Source organism: Eutrigla gurnardus (assembly GCF_963514095.1).
Source record: "Eutrigla gurnardus genome assembly, chromosome: 19".
NCBI lineage: Eukaryota > Metazoa > Chordata > Actinopteri > Perciformes > Triglidae > Eutrigla > Eutrigla gurnardus.
In genome coordinates, this window is record NC_139930.1 from 336,293 (window position 1) to 353,286 (window position 16,994).

Sequence of the window (16,994 nt, forward strand, 5' to 3'; positions counted from 1 at the left end):
GGTGTTGTCACACATTGGGATGTATTACAGTTTTTCTCCATTGGTTTGGCTCATTTCTTGAAACAGAAATGACATTCTCAAAACTCTAAGATCATTTGGCAAAACAGTCTTACAGTTCAGCACAACACCATAGTTCACTTGCAAAAGCTCATATCTCTCCCAAAACTGTTCACTCATGCTTCAAAACTAAATTCCTTTCCCATATAAATAGTCAGTGCCCCCAAAAGACAAAAGATCCTTCTCAATTGCTTTGGCTCATTTCTCGAAACAGACCGGACGTTCTCAACACTCTTGGTGCTTTTGCCAAAATAACCTGGATGGTTCAGCACAACACCATGGTTCACCTGCAAAAGCTCATATCTCTCCCAAAACAGTTCGCTCATGTGTCAAATCTAAATTCCTTTCTCATATAAATAGTCAGTGCCCCCAAAATGCATCATCCCTTTGGCATTGTGTAAGCACTGCAAGTCAAAATGTTTAGATGTTTTGTCACTATGGCAGAGGACAATTGAAATATCCCTCATGTCCACCACTAAGTCTTAGCCCAGTCCTTCATTGACAATGGTGTACTCGTTTTTTTGTCTAGCTAACAGAATACAATTGTGTGTAAAACTGAAAAAAAATAGTAAATAATAAAAATAATAAATAGGATTTTACGGTAAGAGTAGCCACCCGTGCCAGGTTGTCGTTCAACATAGAATTCAAAGGACAACACTCCATTCGTAATGTATGTCTTATGTATTTCTTACAGAATGAGTTACCAATGAAATTGTATTGTTTGCTTTTTACCACTATTCTAATGCATCACTGAACAGTGACTGGAATACTACTGTATCCCATTGAGGTACATTACTGCAGGGCTATAACACACACACACGCACACTAAATGAATAGGTAAATGCACATTTCTTGCTTTATGCACAGTGTCCTGTCCTACAGTATACAACATATAATTCAATTATTGACTGTTATGAGTACATACCTGTTTTCCCTGCGAAAGGTTTGGATGATGGAGGAGACTGTAGAGCGAGGCACATTAGGCTGCACTCTGCGACCTGCCTCCACCATTGTGAGACGGTGGTTGACAACATGGTCTATAATTGTGGCCCGAATTTCATCCGGGACAACATGGTGTCTTTGTGCTACTCGGCCTCTTCCCCCTATTCCACCACCATGCACCCTTACTCCTCTTCCTCTTCTTCTTCATGGAGCAGGCAGTTGCCCTTGTTCATTTGCTTGGCCAGGTGCCTCCATGTTCAGAAATGGTACTGGTCCTGGTCAACCTTTATATATACTGTATATGTTTGGCAGCATTCACAATCATAGACAGCACCTGTCAGGTAACTAAACATACGGTTTGATTGATCATCTGAGATGAGTGAAACTCCTCCTTCGTTAGTCAAGTTCTAGTTTCACCTGACTGTCAATGACTGTACTCAATTTATCAAATGTTCCAAGAGATTCATATATGGTATTCATGGTATTATGTTCTTGACTAATTTTGACAATTGATCAGACTATTGTGCAAGTGATGACTTACACAATGAAATTATGCTAACATGTTTTGAAGAGAACAACCATTAGACATAGGCCGTTTCTCAATACCCAGTACGCCAAGTTCGAACTCGTGAACTCCGGGAGTCTAGACTTGCGGAGTTCAGTTGGAAGAACGAACTCCCGGGGTACGGGAGGACGGGAGAACGGGAGGACGGTGTTTTTTCTGCATTTGGAACAGGAACGTACTTGATGACGTCATCGTTTTTGCCGGTTGACGGCGTTCAACTTCCGGTTATTTTCACTGGTGAAATGACATTCCCGCAAAAATACATAAAAACATTTATTCACCCCAAAACAGTAGAATTTCAAAACTTCTAACGTTAACTTACAATTGTGCGTCTTCTCCTCCGCCATTGCTTTATTGAAATGCATTCTGGGATACGTAACTGCCCAAAGTCCACACAAGTCTCCTCCGATGCATCCTCGGTGAAATGGGCGGGGCAAGAACACATCCGGGGTATTTGACCGTACTTGGCCAGATGCGAACTTTGAATTGGAACAGTACTCGGTCCGACGCTGATGACGTTTCTCAAGTCCACAAGAACAGAAGTACAGAGAAGAACGCATATTGAGAAACGGCCTGAGAATCGACAATCAGTTTAGATCAACAAGATCTATTCACTTGGAAATTGTGCTAAATGTAGGCTACCTGTACTTAAACATTTGCAAAGATGTAATGAGATATTGAGACATGTACTAAGACAATTGCAATTTGATTAATGAATGAGAAATGCAATTCTGTTGTGGACAATTGCCAAGTGGTTTGGAGATTTGTCCATGTTGTTTTGAGAATGTAATTTCTGTTTCAAGAAAAGAGCCAAACCAATGGAGAAAAACTGTAATTAGAACAATAAATGTCTACATTCATGGGAAGTTAGCTAGTGGTTGTTTGTTACCATCGTAATAAATTAGCATACCTGCAACTTTTTTCACGGAATATTGCACCCTCTCTCGGCTCCGTTGTTTTCATACAGTGGCCCAGATACACCGTCGTACAGACAAGCAGAATATCTGCTACGAGCACATAGGCCGCCGTTGTTTTTGTGGTTGTAATGAGACGTGGCGGGGAAGAAGTCAGGCTTGAGGGCCGAGGGGCGGGCTGATGATGTCATCATATTCGTTTTTGCCTTCTACATGAAATGAACATAAAACGGAGGGTTGCTGTTTTTTTCCTTTTCACCCTGAGAGCTGGTTTCAAAAAAGTGCTTTTTCAGGCAGCAAAAACGTATGAACGGCCAGCCGAAATGCACAAGATTTCTGAGTTTACGCACAAAACACATTTCCTTATGGACGGGGCCTGTATTTAAGAGTTCGGCATAGTCAGTGTGACGTCACCCATTGGTTTGCAACCAGTGAACGGAAGTGACCACATTTGAACTGGAGAGGAGCGGCAGGTGGATCTGATGAACAGAAGTGGCAGAGCAGCACCCAGTGGATTCTGGTGTGAATCTGCTAACAAAGTTATCTTTAGAATTCAAGGTCAAATTTACAGCTAAGTGTTAAAAGTCATATTAGTCGCTAATTTCAATGGTAGCGTGGTAGTGACCTGTCAATCAACAGGTAACCCCGCCCCAAAGCATCCCCTGTTTTATGGTTTATTTGACTGTAAATTGGACCATAATTTACTAAATGAACATCATGCTGTATAGAAGAGATTGGGACCATTAACTCATATTTACAATGTTTAGTGAGATAATATATCAAGTGATAAGTAGTTCTTTTGCAACGAGCAGGGTCTAATAAAAAACATTTTGTTTTGTTCGAACCTTTGTCAGATCATTTCCCTACCAATGTTCATAGAAAGTTTCTTGTGTAATTCAACAAATGAAGACAAGAATTCAAGAGAATGCTTTTTTTTAATTTCAAGTACCAACGCTTGGTAAGTTAGCAAATGTAAAATGCCCTCTTGATGATGTCCATATGATCTCAGAGGAAAAATAAATAACAAAGCAATTTACACACTAAACAATGCAAATACCATGATAAATAGCAGAATCAAATAATCAGTTAATAGGATGTATTTTTTTCTATTTTACAATGGGATCATATTGCCTTTTAAATAGATTTTTTTGCTTACCAGCACATTGGTGAGAAATAAATACATTGCTGTCTATCCAACATGCAAAAGTGGATTTTTTTGAAGAACAGTGATTAAATTTAAAACATTATATACATTTAGCAACAGGTATCAATCTGACTCACAGACTGCCCTATTTTACACCAGGAAACATTGGTAGTCAACTAAAATTACATCACTATATTTTCTTAATTACCCCATTAAAAAACAACATACACCACCATTACTGCACCTATTAAACTGTTTTACATACTGAGAAACATGTAGCAGAATGTATCTGTGACAGTGTTTGATTTGAACTAAAATTTTCCAACTTTTCATACCTCACCACAGCTATCGCTCCATTATATATACCCAGATGAAAAGTTGAATGCTTCGAACCTTCCTGCAGATGTGAAGTTTCAGTTTCAAGTTTTCCCTTTCCTTTGGCTGGTGGAGGTCAGTCAGGTATATTTGGTGGCTTCTGTCCTTTTCCCTGCTTACTGATTCAAGTCTGACATTGTTGTGTGCTCACCTGTCCATGTCCATGGACCATGACCTGGGATGTGGTGTGGTGGGTTGGGTGGTACAGACTGTCATAGTGTGTGTGTGTGTGTGTGTGTGTGTGTGTGTGTGTGTGTGTGTGTGGGGGGGGGGGGGGGGGGGGGGGTCTCAAGAGGCAAAGTATGAACTCTGCATGGAGTACAGGTGGTCGATGGGGTTCCCCGCCTGAGCCTGCAAGGAGCCTACATCTGGAGTGGCCATAAAGCAGTCACTTAGACTTGTCAGGGATGTGTCACTGTCAATGTCATGGAAGATGGAGTCAATGCCTGTGAAGAGCAGAGACGAGATGAGGAAGTCAACACAATCGCTGTGGTGTTGGATATGAAAATATATGATTCAGTAGCTTCTGGAAAGCTGTACAAAGCAACAGTTTTTAAGAAGTCCCTTAATGTCAATGGTTGGTGAAACGCAACAAAAGGCGAGTCAACTAAAAATAATGTCATGATCTTCACAGAGATGAGAGGTCCAAAAACACTGAATCCCATATTTCCCATAGCGAAACTGGATAGCAGCTGCAATCAACATATTTCACATCTAAATACACAATTCCCTACTATAGTGAGGTTGGTGGAACTGGTGGCTGCCTGGAAATATGAAAACTGCTCCACTGTAGGGAAACACTTTTGGACAGGTCTCCAGCTGGAGAACACTATTGGACAAGAGTGTCCCTGTCACATTAATAAGTGAGGAAACAAGAAGAATACAGGGAAAACACAGGTAGAGCCATTCCGGAGTGTGATGCTCACCGTAGGGGTTCATGTGGTCACCAGGCATCTGTGGTGGCGTTAGGCCCTGCTGGAAGGGGTCAGTGTTGTAGCCGCCATGATCCATGGTCACCAGAGGCTGCTGCTGGATAGGTAGATGCCCCGAGTACGAGCTGAGCAGGCCCTCCAGACACCCTGATATCACCTCTGTAGACGGAGGGTTATAATAAGTTTGGTCTCTCTGAATTCAGTGGACAGTTCCAATTTATACTAGTCATTTCAAGTGTCTTGTATCCAGATCATGGGATCTTCTAACCACATCACAATCTTGGTTTTCCCAGGCACATGAATCTAAGGAAATACCGAAGCTGTTGAATGAAGGATGGGTCATGGACTTGAGCTATGAGGAGCTGTGATGTTGGTCGATAACACTAGAAATAAAAGCTGGTGCCGGACCATAACGTTTTCATATGGAAAGGATTTGTTTAGGGTCATTAAGTAATGATCTTTTTCAATAAGTACAGTATTGTAGTTCTCACCCATATGACACTATCCCTGCGGACACCTCAGTGTCTAGAGGCTGCAATGCTCCCACAGAATAAATTAACTTCATTAATTGTGAAACCGGTCCGCTTCCGCTCCGGTCCCGCTCACACCACGAGTCTGAAACCCAAGCCCGACCCAGAATCCCGCTGTGTCCATACACAGTTATCAAAGGTATCTTCAGTCATAAAACAGCTCGATAGTGGGGTTGAACATGTCATGTCCACGTTGCCTACCCGTGTATGTGCTCGTGCATCTTTAAAGATTTCATACAGAATATGTTTTATTAAGTAGTTATTCCTTTGTAAGATGTTATTTAAAAAAAAAACTAATGTAACATTAACTTGATATTGGTATTACAAATGTTTTAATACATAATTCTGGTTTTGTTATGAATTAGGATGTTATGGTATTAATCTGAAAGGTAAAACCATCTCATTTTACTCAATGGCCTTTGTGCCCTGTTATGTGGCCCTAAAAAAATGAAAGTGAAGGCCAAATGGCCTTGCCCCTAAAATGATGAAATTCCAACCCTGGTGCGCTCACACCCACACAGATCTCTCAGTGGTTGGACTGATTAGGGATCAAATTAATACCACAATGGCACATTACATATGACAGTAGCCTATGGGTCACAATGAGTGACAGAAAACAAACAGAAAATTAAAAGACAGTGTAAAAATTCTAACGATTATCTATATGTCCTCAGATCATAAACCATCTCTTATGCTGTAACTGCATTTATTATTGTTAATTTATAATCAGATAGTTGTCCAGTCCAACCAAGCCACGTGTGGTCATCTGGAGTCTATATTCAAATGTATATCAAATAATGACTTTTATTTTAATATGAGACAGTTGAAATGACAATGGACTTTTGTTGCTGGGCTGTTTCTGACTGTTTTAACAGTCATCCATGGACATGAGCATTAAGCACCAAACATCACTATAGTTGTGAACACAGACACAAAATGTTCTTTCTGCAGACTATACATGCTGTACAGCAAATGCTTTTCAAGCATATACTGTAAATATATTGTCTAAAGTGATTGTTTGATCTTAGAGATATCTCAACAGTCATCCGTGAGGCTTCATCTCATCTTAACATCAATTTCAAACAACCCCCAGTTGCTGGTTTGCTTAGCTCATTTGGTTAACAACAGCAGTTTCCACTATAATAAACCCCGCTGCTATACCAATATTGACATGCTGGAAGTCCCTGAATAGATAGAGGCAGTGCTTGCCAAAGCACTGAGACACTTATCTAAACTGTCTGCTCATATAACGCTGTGAGACCACAGTGGCAATAAGCCTTCAGCGTAGATGAGCTGTGCTGCAACGAGGAATCATGGCTATGGCCCACACTTTATATCTCCGCCATCAGAAAACTATATATATATATATATCAATGGTGATGTCACTCTGACTTCAGAGGATGGGAATCATTCTAAAACCTACAAAACTATGGGCCCTAGTTTCGTAGACTAGGCGTAGTCAGCGCGCAGCGCACGTGCGCCACGCCAACGGGGTGTGTCCGCCTGGACTTTGCAAGTTTCGTGCACCGCGCAGGCTAGCGCAGGCACACCTCCCGTCACTCCCACCCCCGCAAGTGGGAAAGAGGGAGGAGAAGAAGGCGTGAGTGGGAGACGAGGAGGAGACGAGGCGTGGAATGGGATTAATACAGCCGATTCAGATCTTCACCAATCAAATGAGCTCCTCTCCTCACCTTTAATGCGTTAGGGGAGGTTCAGTGCAAGTTCCGTCACTTGACAACCCGATGACAGAAGCAGCGCCACCGCTCCCACTGCGCATCACGCGCTGTGCGTGCGTATCATAATATTAACAATGCCGATATTATAAAAAACAGGAGAGAGAGAGGGAGATGTTTTGGTCCAAGAGGCTGAGTTTCCGTTACGCGTGCCATCCGCCTTTGATCTGACGTCAGATGTGACGGGACAATCTATATAGATATAAATTCACGTGTTGATTCAATTAGTTGCATTAAATAGTGTTTGTTGTGATTATTTATTGCATTTAAATGTGCCTGGAACTGTGGAAACCTGCCTGTGAGGTCTCGGTGACATGTGCGCACTCCGCCAGCTGTAATTTGCCTTGAATGAATGGACTTTATTTGCGCCTTACGCCAAGAGTAGACTAGGTTGGAGATGGCGGGCTTTCAGCGCAGTCTCGGCGAGGCTTTTTGCCACGCAGCTTCCACTACGCCAAGCTGAATCTGTGATGCCTCCCGCTGCTGTGCCGCCACACCCATCTTGGTGCAGGCAATCCACCAAACTGCCAAACTGACCGTGCGCAAGGCTGCGCGGGTCGAAACTTGCATTACGCCGGCTCCGCCACCCTGCGAAACTAGGGCCCTATAAGTGTTTGCTGACTGACTCGATTCTGTTTATTGCTACCATAATTAATTTAATATCCCAAGCTTGTTCTCCAAATAATTCATAAAATAACCTAGCTCCAAGTAATCACTGTTATTAGAATTACATCTCGCAGAAGGACATTATTTTTTCTGTGAAAGCAGCTAACCAGTACAGTCAACCAACCCAGTCTCAGGGCAGCTTGTGGACCCAAAACAAAATGCTTCTTTTTTTTCTTGTGTTCAGGAGCACAAACTACCCACTTTTTCAGCAGAAAATCAATCTCAATGAAAATTCAATTGGGATCCGTTTTAGTGGTGAACACATGAATTAAACACATCCATGTGAATATGCAACATCCAGAGCTTGTGACATGGGATTAAATCTTGACAAAAAACACTCATGGTGGGGGGTGGGGGGTCCAACAACACAGGACATTCAACCATCAAACCGCTGTTCCACACCGTGTGTCCCAAAGTGAACACTTTACTTAACAACAACAGTTTTGTTGCCTAAATATAACTGTGTACTTATTTCAAGCCCAACCATGATGTGTTTTCCCGAGACCTAAGTTTTGTTGCCTCAACCTAAAGTTGTCTTTTTAGCCTCAACCTAAAGTTGTCTTTTTAGCCTCAACCTAAAGTTGTTTATTTAGCCTCAATCTAAAGTTGTTTTTAGTCTCAATCTAAAGTTATTTATTTAGCCTCATCCTAAAGTTGTTTATTTAGCGTCAACCTAAAGTTGTTTTTGTTGCCTAAATATAACTGTATGTAGTTATTTGAAGCCCGTCTATTACATGTTTCTTAAACCTAACTAAGTGGTTTTGTTGCCTAACCTAACGTTTGTTTTGTAGGTTGTTTGTTTTGTAGAGCCTTTGCCATTGTTGCCCCAACCCTCTGGAACTCCCTCCCTCCAAACATCCGCACCTCAGCCTCACACCACTTTTTTAAAACTCAACTCAAATCCCACCTCTGAGTATTTTATTTTCGTATTCTGTATTTGTATTTGTCCTGCATCTAATGTTAAGTGTCTTTGTCCCAAATAAACGCTATATAATTCCTTTGAATTATTATTATTATAATTATTAGTGAAAAGTCATTCCAACTGATGTCGTCGACTGACACGTGGTACAGGCATGACCAACACCTTCAATTTAAATACAAACGTTTTAAAGATGTGCTGAGCCATACAAAAAAAATATGGAAAATTCCTGTCCATTTAAACGAATCAGTAGATTTAAATTTTGGGACTATTTCTCAAACTGCCGTCGGACTGTGTTGGTCTGTGTTGTATATTCACACATAGCTGAGGATTCCTCACCTTGGCTGAGCCTTTGGCTGTTGTGTTGCTCCTGCTGTTGCTGTTGTCTGCGTGCTAACTTCTTCATCTGTGAACAGACAGAATAGATATATAGAAGAGTGAAGAGTTTGGTATGTTGCTGACAGTCAGAGAAATAGAAAGTTATGGACAACTGGACAAATATAGAGACATAAAATAACTTCATCAATAGAATGTTGTAAGGATGACGTATCTTTGAAGCAACAAAAATCCCATGGAATTTTATTCATTGGATTATTGCAGAACTTTCATATTTTGTTAAGAAAGATAATACTTACAAATTATTATTGAAGTGTAAATGCGTTTACCAGAAGTAAAAATCCTCAGAGTAAGCCAAAAATGCACTACACCACAGTCACATGACTTCACGTCACCTCCACGAAGCTTAAGGCTGATTATTGTTCTAGTGATGACATTTAGCCTCAGTTAGCCATTTTTAAGACATGAAGACCCTTTATAATATATAAGTGGAGCATGTACTGACAGATTTTATGGAGTAGAACAAAATCTGAAGCTTAGCCTTATTTCAGGCATCTAACCGAAGACCTCTTGATGAGGGAACTGGAAGTGAAGAAATGCTGACTCGTTTCTGGGTCTTAAGACTCTTTCCTGCAGCACTCTGTAGGGAAAAGCAGCCTATACATATGAGGTAACTGTGCTTAGGCCCGGTTGGACTGGGGATGGAGGTAAAACCCGGCGCAAGGCGAATTACAGCTGGCGCCGGGTGGCAGTTTGGCTCACCGGCGCGCAGTGCGCACACATCACCAAGACCTCCCAGGCAGGTTTCCACAGTTCCAGGCACATTATTGAAACTTGCAAAGTCCAGGTGGACACACCCCGTCGGTGCAGCGCAAGTGCGCTAAGCTCCGACTGCGCCTGGTGCACGAAACTAGGGCCCTTAGTATTTTCATTTACATAAAGGAGCCAACTGGAGGCATAAGGACTGTAACTTTATGTTGCCTATATATTGTATTTGACTATGTGACTTGAGTCAACAAGGAGTGTAATGATTATAGAATGATACCTGCAGTAAAAAGCCTATTGGATATTCAGATTTAGTCAAGTTTATCCTCCAAAATTCCACCAAGTCAAGCGCATCATAGATTATAAATTCTTGATCCACTGAAGCTTAACTGATGTAGAACTGGTTTTAGAACTAAGCACTTTCGGCAAAAGAGACAGCAAACCCCCGTTTTCACACCTGATCAAGATCTGGATAATGACATTGTGATCGTATACATATTACATATCATGTAGGCCGAGTTGGGGGACTTAACAGACATGTTGCTTCTTCAAGACAAAGGTTTACTCACCTTTGCTCTCTGGTTCTGAAACCAGACCTGGACCACGCGTACACTGAGTCCTGTCTCTGCAGCCAGGGTCTCTCTCACCTGAAAGTCACAGCACAGCCACACTCATCAGCCACTGTTGCACGCTAAAATCATGGGTTTCTCAAATGTCAAAAAGGTTTTCATTTAGTTTTTCTTTCTTTCTAATAAGGGACAATTTAATATGACATAAATTTAGGAAGTATCAGAAGGCCTTTTTACATAGACGATTCCGCCGTAATGGCGGAAAGGCGAGTCAAAATATGTCGCAAACACACCGTTGCTTTGCGGCGTAACACCGCAATGGTGTCTGCATTTACAAAGCATCCCGGTGTTGCTGAACCAGAGAGCGCTGCTGCCCGTGTGACGTCAATCCGATTCGCTCAAGCACATACAAACAACAATGAAAGGTGAACTTTTGCTCGTCTGGCATATTTACACGACTCTTCAACCGCAAGTGAAGTTGCTGTGCATCATAAACATGTCAATTCATACAACGGCAGCCTCGTATGAGCAACTACCAACGTTTTATCTTCAGATCTACGCTTTGAGCTTGTTAAATCCACCGGCGGCGCGTCGCCCTGGTAACACATCTTCACCATGTCACGTCTTTTCTGCCTCGCTTCACTTTGCCTCTGTGACGACCTCCGTTGCCGCCTCAGAGGCGTAATATAGTAGAGCGTTTGGCTGACAACCGCAAGATTGCCGGTTCGATCCCCGGCTCCTCCTAGCTGAGTGCCTGGTGTCCCTGAGCAAGACACCTCACCCTAATTGCTCCTGACGAGTTGGCTGTCGCCCTGCGTGGTTGACTCCGCCGCCGAGGTGTGTGAATGTGTATGAATGGGTGAATGTCAGTCATAACTGTAAAGCGCTTAGGAGAAAAGCGCTATATAAATGAGGCCATTTACCATTTTACCTTTTACACTGACGATGGGGTGGAAAAAAAAGGCTCTCTGTACTCCCAAAGCGAGAGGTGTGTTTGGGTACTCGGAGGAGGGTTTGCAGTTCGGTGTGCTGCGGATCGCATCGCTGCTTTTTGCAGATGATCTGGTCCTGCTGATATCATCAGTCTTTGACTTCCAGCACTCACTGGATCGATTTGCAACCGAATGTGAAGCGGTCGGGTAGTGAATGAGTCCTTACCCGCAAGTGAAGGAGTACCTCGGGGTCTTGTTCGCACGCGAAGGGACAATGGAACGTGAGATTGGCCGGAGAATTGGAGCAGCGGGGACGGTGTTGCATTCGCTGTACTGCTCCGTTGTGACGAAAAGAGCCGGAAGGCAAAGCTCTCGATCTACCGGTCAGTCTTCGTTCCTACCCTCACCTATGGTCATGAGGGATGGGTCATGACCGAAAGAACTAGATTGTGAGTACAAGCGGCCGAAATGAGTTTCCTCAGGAGGGTGGCTGGCGTCTCCCTTAGAGATCACCCGACACCGGATAAGCGGTAGACGATGAGATGAGACTATAAAAAAGTATGAATTCCTGGTTTAACAAAAGGAATGAAAGAACAGAAACAAGAGAGTGATGGTTCCAATTTGGCTACCAAGCAAACATTTATACTGGGATTTTCACGCACAACCATCTCTAGGGTTTACAGAGACTGGTCCGAATAAGAAAAAATATCCAGTGAGTGGCAGTTCTGTGGGCGCAAATGCCTTGTTGATGCCAGAGGTCAGAGGAGAATGGCCAGACTGGTTGGAGCTGATAGAAAAGCAACAGTAACTCAAATAACCACTTGTTACAACCGAGGTATGCAGAAGAGCATCTCTGAACGCACAGCACGTCGAACCTTGAGGCAGATGGGCTACAGCAGCAGAAGACCACACCGGGTGCCACTACTGTCAGCTAAGAACAGGAAACTGAGGCTACAATTCGCATAGGCTCACCAAAATTGGACAATAGAAGATTGGAAAAATGTTGCCTGGTCTGATGAGTCTTGATTTCTGCTGCGACATTCGGATGGTAGGGTCAGAATTTGGCGTCAACAACATGAAAGCATGGATCCATCCTGCCTTGTATCAACTGTTCAGGCTGGTGGTGGTGGTGTTATGGTGTGGGCGATAAAGGGGGGGGGGGGGGGGGGGGGGGGTGAACCTGGTACTAGCAAGGTGTGCCTAATAAAGTGGCCGGTGAGTGTACATGTAAATGTAAATGAGAAGTGGGCGTGGCTTACCTCCATGTGGCCACCAACAAGGTTTCATCCATCATAGCTGAAATAACCACTATAGCTGCTTTGTAAATGTTGTGAAGTAATGCTTTAAATGCTTTAGACATAAATACGGCAGCGACGTTGTTGTTTGTACCATAGACAGTCTCTGTTTTCTCCACATAGTCTGGTCTGGTCTATGGACTAATGTGAGCTATTATCTAGACCTCTGGGGGACCAGTGTTGTGAGTAACGCGTTACAATGTAACGCGTTAGAGTACTCTAATCACTTTTTTCGTGTAACGTAACGCGTTAGTTTCGTGCGTCAAGCAATCAGTAACTTCGCTATTTTTTTTTTAAAGTAATCCGTTATTTTAAGACTTTCTCCGAATATGGAAAGGAAAATCCCGACTGCAGCCTGCTTTTTGTTAGACACATTTTGCCACCTGCGGATGTGTCAGCGGAGGCGCAGCGCTGTGATGCATCTGTGCCCTGCTGCTGACCTACATTACCTGTGTCAGTGCTTCAATACCCCACCACCCTCCAGCGCACCCGTGGAGTCTCGTTCTTACTCACAGGAGAAATCGACTGTCGGACAGACGTTTCGAAAATCTTCTTCTGCTAGGTTTTAATCACTACTTTGAAGAGTAAATGTAAGTGGACGATGGTAGAGTGAATTTAGGCCTGTGACACTTGAATAGTATTTTAATTCGGCTATTAGGCTATTTGTCATTTGCCTGTGTGCCAGTGAGCGATTTTATTCGGCCTGTTATCCTTTTTGTTCGACATAGATCCAGCTGTTAAGATGTCTGTTAGATCGTTGACTGGTCGTTAATTTCTAAATGGATCTAAATCTGCTACCTGTTTACCTCAGATTGTGTTTACAAGTAAGCACACTTTCATAACTGCATTCGGGTTAAAAGTTAGTTTACCTAATCTTGTTTGGTGCTCATATATAGGCTACCTGGGCTGGGTAGATGTGAATTTTGATTCATATGTTGTGTGATCAAAAAAAAAACGAATTAATAAAGCGCTATGTGGCATATTGCTAACTGTCTTTATTGTTATCCTGCAGAGTTAATTTGGTTGGATGACTAACGTTATTCATCATTGTAACAACTTCTCGGTGCATTTAAAGGAGGCTGTGTGTGTCGGTTTAGTTGCAGCATGTGCGAGGCGCTGCAAACGGCTTTTAATTTTTGGTAACGCATGAGTACTCTTAACGCTTTTATTCACAGGTAACGCTGTAATGTAACTGATTACTTTTAATTGATGGTAACGTTTTAACCTAATTAACTACTTTCCAAAGTAACTATACCCAACACTGTGGGGGACCACAGACAGTCTCTGGTTACTCCACATAGTCTGGTCTGGTCTCTAGACTAATGTGAGGGGACCTCCATTTCTGATTCAGCATCAGTGACAACAGTAGGAGAGTCTCACCGCTGACAGGCTTTTTGCCACAGTGTGAATGACGTGAATTTCAGGTGTTTGCATCATTCGCATTGCATCATTGAATTTGCATCCATTCATGTCTTCCAATTGACTTTACGTGAAAAATTTGCTTCGTTTTTGGTGTGAACACAACATTAGAATGCCATTCTACCGTTTCATGAGTACATCATTTCAGCTTATTATATCACTTTACTCACTCTTCTCTGCTCACCTTTCTGCAGGGTTTGGAGGAGACCTCGAAGGAGGCCTTAAAGGCCCTCCTCTGCAGGGTGGTGAGTATGGTGCGGGGCCGTTTGGGCCGGCGAGGGTCTTTGCTGTCATTGCTGCCTTTTCCTGCTGTGTGGCACTTCTCTGACTTCACATCCAGATCCTCATCATCACTCTTATCTGTCACCACACAATAACAAACACAATTCCTCTATTTTATATCAGAGGTGGGTTATAAGATTCAGGGCTAGATTTACTAACAAATTTGCGCCCCCTTGAGGTCCAATTCCTTCGCAACTAGCGCATAAAAACATGAAACGGTATTTACAAACAGGGGCATAGATTGCGCTTTCTTTTTGTCTTTGCATGTTAGATACAAGCGGGCCCATTCATTGCTCTTTAAGAGGCGTGCTAATTACACTGGAGGGTGGACTGGTGGCTGTCAGGTTTGAAGGCAGGAACACACCGGCCCAACCGTTGGACGTCTGAAGCGTTTGGAGAGGCTCGGACGAGGTCGGGAACACATATGTTTGGTGTGTACAGCTGCGTCGGAAGCTTTCGGAGCCGCGCGGACGTTGTCTGATCAGACTGAGCATGCGAAGTCTGAGGAGGTGGGCTGTTGGACGTCTGAGCCATTGGATACTCTGATTGGCGGTGTGCTAGCGAATCAGAGTATCCAATGGCGGTGTGTGGGCGGGGCGGAAGTGACGATGGTAAACTCTGTATTACTCGTTCCCTACTGAGACGACGTCTTCGTAAAATAATGAGCCCGAGAGGACACAACGCGAGTGTCACCCTAGCCAGAGTCTTCTTTCCAGAAATGCCAAGTATTTAGTCCACAAAGGTCTTCTCGAGTCGAACGAATACTGAACCAAGACTGTGTGTGCATTGTTTTTATCTGCAGTCCGTTCCGTCATTTCCTGTTTTCCTGTTTTGGAGTACTGGCACGAGACTAGCGCCACCCGCTGTTAAGGAGGCTTATTGCATCTCGCGCAAGCGCAGAACGTACACGCTGCTGTGGTGTCGGAAGCACGTCGAAGCGGTGTGTACAACGCAACTTTTCTGCCGAACGGGTCAGACGAGAGGCAACAGAGTGGGCGGAGAGTGGTCGGATAAGGCAGTTGGACGTCTGGGCGGTGTGTGGGGGCCTTGATAAATACGATGCAAAATGAGGAAACACTGCGTGCGCTGTTTGCGAGCTCGCAATAACAAACGCAGCGCAAACTGCACCAGTCTTAGTAAATCTACCCCTCAGTGTTTCAACTGAATGTGGATCTTCCTTTCTCAACTACAAAGATGCTGATGAGGACCAATATTTTACTTTGAGATTAGGACATTAATTCACTGGATGGGTTTTCAGATTCAACAGCCTACGATACTATCGCGGGTAACGGTGTTACCTGAGTCAAAGTTGTCCGGACTGACTGCACTGAGCAGCTCCCGCTCCCTCTCATAGTCACTCTTGCACAGCAGCTGACCTTCTTTCAGAACAAACTCGTCCCCTTTGCACAGTTGGCGATCACAGACGCAGCAGCAGAAGCAACTGAGATGGTAAACGCTCTCCAGAGCTCGCATGACAAACTCGGTTGGTGCTATCATCTCCAGGCAGCCACTGCACTTGGTGGCAAACAACCTGAGGAAACACAGGAGAGAGAGTGTTAACAGTGATTAGGAGTAAGGCCAATAAGCCTTTTTACATATTAGTTAGGTGAATGCAAGTTTAGAAGTAACAAGTTACATTTAATCTCATTATTGCTTTGCTGCATTGCAGCCAGCAAGCAGTTACGAGAGCAGGTGTGTCCAGGCCGGGGAAAGCAGTTATAGAACAATATAAAAATAGCATTATTATGGATTAGCATTATTGCACATTCACATATCTAGCTCAGTTAATCACGAATTGATGCACCATATGGTGAGCACGCTATGTGACCCAAATCAAAGACACCCCCGATTTGACCAACAGGCGCATGCTAGGTCTGAGGAACATGCTACATTGCTCATGGTCGATCCTCCGTTGGTGACTTCTGGATTCACAGGGGAACTGGCTGAGTGGACTGGTTAAAGTGGGACAGAGAGGCTGGACGGACTGGTTATAGTGGGACAGAGATGCTGGGTGGACTGGTTATAGTGGGACAGAGAGGCTGGGTGGACTGGTTACAGTGGGACAGAGAGGCTGGGTGGACTGGTTATAGTGGGACAGAGAGGCTGGCTGGACTGGTTAAAGTGGGACAGAGAGGCTGGGTGGACTGGTTAAAGTGGGACAGAGAGGCTGGGTCGACTGGTTCTAGTGGGACAGAGATGCTGGGTGGCCTGGTTATAGTGGGACAGAGAGGCCCAGTGTGTGTTGTTAGGCTTGTTTAAGCCGGGCCAGCCCTGCATGCCTTTTAGTGCATGTTAGTGAATGTGAGCGTGCCCCATTGGCTAGCTCACAGTCTACACCAGGCATCCCCAAATGGCGGACCGCGGTCCAGGTCCGGACTGATTGATGGTTCACAGGTTGTGGTTAACACAATGGAAAACAGCTCAGCAGGACATTTGATGTTTAGAGAGAAAGGAACATGGTTGGGCTTAGACCTACATACATTTTAGGCTTATTCAACAAAGTGAAATGGAGAATTCTTGTCCCTGTATGAGAAACCAATTGTGACTATTTCATTACCTGCCATGAGACCGGGCTGGCTATTCAAGCATTTTTATCAGATGTGCACACTACAATTAAAC

The 16,994-nt window shown here is 43.7% G+C and overlaps 1 protein-coding gene across 1 annotated transcript in view; it reads right to left on the reverse strand.

Annotated features, from left to right (window-relative positions):
* Positions 1-4,279: 4,279 nt before the first annotated feature.
* Positions 4,280-16,994, reverse strand: part of LOC311029347 (LIM/homeobox protein LMX-1.2-like) — a 68,286-nt gene continuing 55,571 nt past the window's right edge. Inside the window, exons 3-8 of the mRNA XM_084034446.1 lie at positions 15,674-15,906; positions 14,278-14,453; positions 10,448-10,525; positions 9,117-9,183; positions 4,924-5,088; positions 4,280-4,443 (exon numbers count right to left, since the gene is read on the reverse strand). Of these exons, the coding sequence (XP_083890572.1) occupies positions 4,286-4,443; positions 4,924-5,088; positions 9,117-9,183; positions 10,448-10,525; positions 14,278-14,453; positions 15,674-15,906 (877 nt within the window). The 3' untranslated portion in view covers positions 4,280-4,285. The remainder of the gene's footprint in view (positions 4,444-4,923; positions 5,089-9,116; positions 9,184-10,447; positions 10,526-14,277; positions 14,454-15,673; positions 15,907-16,994) is intronic.